Raw genomic sequence first — 3,556 nt, 5'->3', positions numbered from 1 at the left:
CCGTGAAAGAGTTCTGTGTTCCCTGAACTACTAAACACAGAGGTTTAGTTCATCTTCCCTGACTTACACAGGTCCATGCAAAAGTGCTTTCAGCAAATCCCAAGTTGCAGTTTTCCTTCTCTAAAATGAGGTTGTATCAGCCGAAAGAATCTTCCACCTATAAAGTTCTTTATTCACATTGAATATACATACAAGGTGTAACTACAGTTATTTTTGACTTCATTAATTCCAAATAACTATGATTTATTGAATATCTCTTATGTTCAGACACTATGATAAAGGGACGTGATTTCATGCAATCCTTATTATACCTATTTTGTAAACATAAGAACAGCTGTTGCCAAATGACACAGGAAGTAGTGAAGTGAGAATTCAAAACCAGGCTTGTGGGACTTCAAACTGTTTACATCATTCTGCTGTCAGTAAATAAATGAGACTCTGGGGGTGGGTGCAGCAGGGAGGAGGAAATGGTAAACTTTGGGAAAAGCAGGGTTTCTGAGACCCCATTACTGTTGCCTCAAGACCAAGCTGTTTCTCTGTTCAACAATTAAAAAAAAAAGTATTTTATAGCAGGGGCTTTTTATTGAGCAAATCTGAAAATAAATGCTGCCTTTGCAACTAATTTTATATACTTTAAACATTCTGAAATCCTCAGTCACAGTATTCTCATTTGTGAAATGGAAATACTAATTTAGTAAGAGGATATATAATATACCTTGCAGAGAAACTTGGTATCAGATGAGGATATAACTGTTCTGCCTTGCTGGAATGTATCCTGATAGATTAGTATGGGTTCTTGTTTTGGCACTAAGTGGATCCAATTTGCTACTTTCATTTAGAATGCATTTTTCTATAATCACAATAGAAAAAAGATGTTTCTATATCAGAAAATTGAACAACACATTAAAGCAGACAATTATAGTTATATTAGTGGATGCTGAAAAAGCACTTAATAGGGTTTATTGAGTAAGCTTATTAAAAATTAATAAAATTGGAATACACATAAATTATTTGAATATTTACAAATTACCCACAGATCTTGCAGCCAACCATTGTTCTAATAAGTGAACCACTAATGCCACTTCTGTTAAAATCAATAACAAGATTTGAGCGTTCACTTTCACTGTTATTCTTTCATAACAGGCTGGAGATTCCAATGAGTTAAATAAAGTAAAATGAAATAAGTTGTATGAATAGTAGGAAAAACCTACCAGTCACCTATTTTTACTTATATATGATAAATATAAGGAAAATCCAAAAATAAAAAGCTATATAATTCATATGATAATTTGGTAAAATATGTATTAATGCAAGGTAAAAAATGATTTTCCCCAATCTAGCATTATGGATGTGGAAATAGAATAGAGAATTATTTTATTTATAAGAGCAACAAAATCATATAATTAAAAACTATAGAAATAAATTTAATTAAACAAATAATTTTATTGAAAAATTTAAAAAGGTATTAATAAGTGAAACATCTATCATATATTTTGGGGTGTGAAAGTTTATCATCATAAATGTTAGCTTACACTTAATCTATAAAAATAATGTAATTCTTGTTAGGATTCCAAAGCTCTTGTTTGTTTCATGAGGGGGGGATCACTTTATACCACATATTAACAAGTCAGACTATGAGCCTACACTAATAGATCAGTGATATGTGATTATATCCATGACACATATATTAAAATCCATAAAAAGATCCGTAAAGCAATGTACAAACACACACACACACACACACACACACACACACACACACGTAGAGTGCCATGGAATGTTTCTGTGTTCTCATTTCTCTGCTGTGTAACTGTTTAACTCCTCCAGTTTCCTCAGGCATTAGGGTACAGATGTGGTGGGGAAATTAACAAAAACAAAACAACAACAGACACACACTTGGGTGGTTGTGACATGACCTAGATCCTGGATGTTCTATGCCACGATCTGTAGTGTAACAGTGGGTAGACCCCTGTCACTCTCTGGAGCTTGTAAGTTTACCTTAAGAGACACATTCACACTTGCAAGGACAGGCAGATACATCCATGTATATGTGCTTATGTGTGCCTGAGTGACCATTTCATGCATTTTGAACTGAGTTCTTCATCATGGAAAAACTACTTTTGTATTAGGTAGTTTTAAGCCACCAACTGTGGAGGGGCATCCTCTTCATTGAGCACAACCCACCTTCCTGGGCTGTAGTCTCTTGACTATTCTCTCTCTAATCTCCTTCATCTTGACACTGTAGAGAATAGGATTTATCAATGGAGGAAACAGGAAGTGGACATAGGAGAGAAGAGTATGGGCAGGCTGAGGTATTGGCGCTCTAAGATGGTCAATGAGGGCAAGAAGGATCATGGGCATGTAGAAGAGGAGCACAGCAGAGAGGTGGGCAGCACAGGTTTGGCCAGCCTTCCAGCGATCCTCACTGGATCCTAAACCTTGCAAGACTCTGCCAATTAAGCCATAGGAGAAAAAAATAAGCAGAGGGTCTAATCCCATAACTGACAGAACCACAAAGAGGCTATAGATTGCACCCCAAGCTCCAGGGCAGGCCAAATGGGCTATATCTGGGTGCAAGCAGTAAGAATGGGTCAGGACCTGTGGGAGGCAGTAGGGCATGTGGGCCAGGAGGAATGGCAGGGGCAGATGGAGACCCAGGCATCGGAAAGCAATAGCCAGGCAAATCTTGCTAATGACATCATTGGTGAGGAGCGTTGGGTAGTGGAGAGGGCGGCAGATGGCTAGTGCTCGATCTAAGGCCATGGCGAGCAACACAGAGGACTCCATCACAGAAAAGATGTGGACAAAGAACATCTGTAGGAGGCAAGCCGAAGCAGGGACAGCATGAACGCCAGCAAAGGCAAGACCCAGCAGGGTGGGCATCAGGGCTGTGGCCAAGCCAACATCAGACACGCTAAGCAAGAAGAGGAAGAAGTACATTGGACGGTGCAGGGTGGAATCCAAGGCAATGATCCAGAGAATAGTACCGTTGCCCACGGCAGAGAGAAGGTACATTGTGATGAGTGGTATTGTCCACCAGGAGGGTGCAGCTGACAGACCTGGCATGCCCACCAACAAGAAGGTGGGGGCCATTGAAGTGTTACTGGGGGCTGCCTGATTGGGGAATGTTGACATAGTTCAGGATCCCACTTTGAAGTCTGGAACCTGAAAACTGATTAGAAAGATTTACTTAATCTTTTGACACATTTGCATAATGCTATCTAACGCAGCCTGCCTCCTTCCCCAGCCCCCAGCACACACTGGCTTTTACATGCCCTCCCAGAACACACAGACATTCTAATATCTATGCCAAAGTCATCCCATGTCTTGGCAATTTTTCTAAAGCTGTCCTCAAATCTGTTTCTCTCCCTAAATTGTTTTTCCACTTTCCTTTAACCCTGCTTTTCTTACAGCTTTTTTCTAACTCATAGCCCTCCCTTAATGGCAAACATCTGTGAGAGGGTCTATACTCTTATAAACACTTTTTCTGCTCCCCTCAACCCCAGGCATTCTGACTTCAGTTCCCTTTAAGTGCTCTCAATAAAGTCACACTTTA

The 3,556-nt window shown here is 39.6% G+C and overlaps 1 protein-coding gene across 1 annotated transcript; it reads right to left on the bottom strand.

The window, feature by feature from the left end:
- Positions 1-2,166: 2,166 nt before the first annotated feature.
- On the bottom strand, positions 2,167-3,135 carry OR51S1 (olfactory receptor family 51 subfamily S member 1). Its single transcript, XM_025929072.1, has one exon. It carries the CDS (start codon positions 3,133-3,135, stop codon positions 2,167-2,169), a length of 969 nt encoding a protein of 322 aa, XP_025784857.1.
- Between the last annotated feature and the right edge of the window lie 421 nt (positions 3,136-3,556).

Source organism: Puma concolor, chromosome D1, assembly GCF_028749965.1.
Source record: "Puma concolor isolate L17-30 chromosome D1, mPumCon1.1.hap2, whole genome shotgun sequence".
Taxonomy (NCBI): domain Eukaryota; kingdom Metazoa; phylum Chordata; class Mammalia; order Carnivora; family Felidae; genus Puma; species Puma concolor.
The sequence above is the reverse complement of the archived record's forward strand: the minus strand, read 5'-3'. Positions and strand labels throughout refer to the sequence as shown.

Bases quoted from the DNA above. Each gene is read 5' to 3' on its own strand.
- OR51S1 (XM_025929072.1), bottom strand. From the start codon at position 3,135: ATGTCAACATTCCCCAATCAGGCAGCCCCCAGTAACACTTCAATGGCC.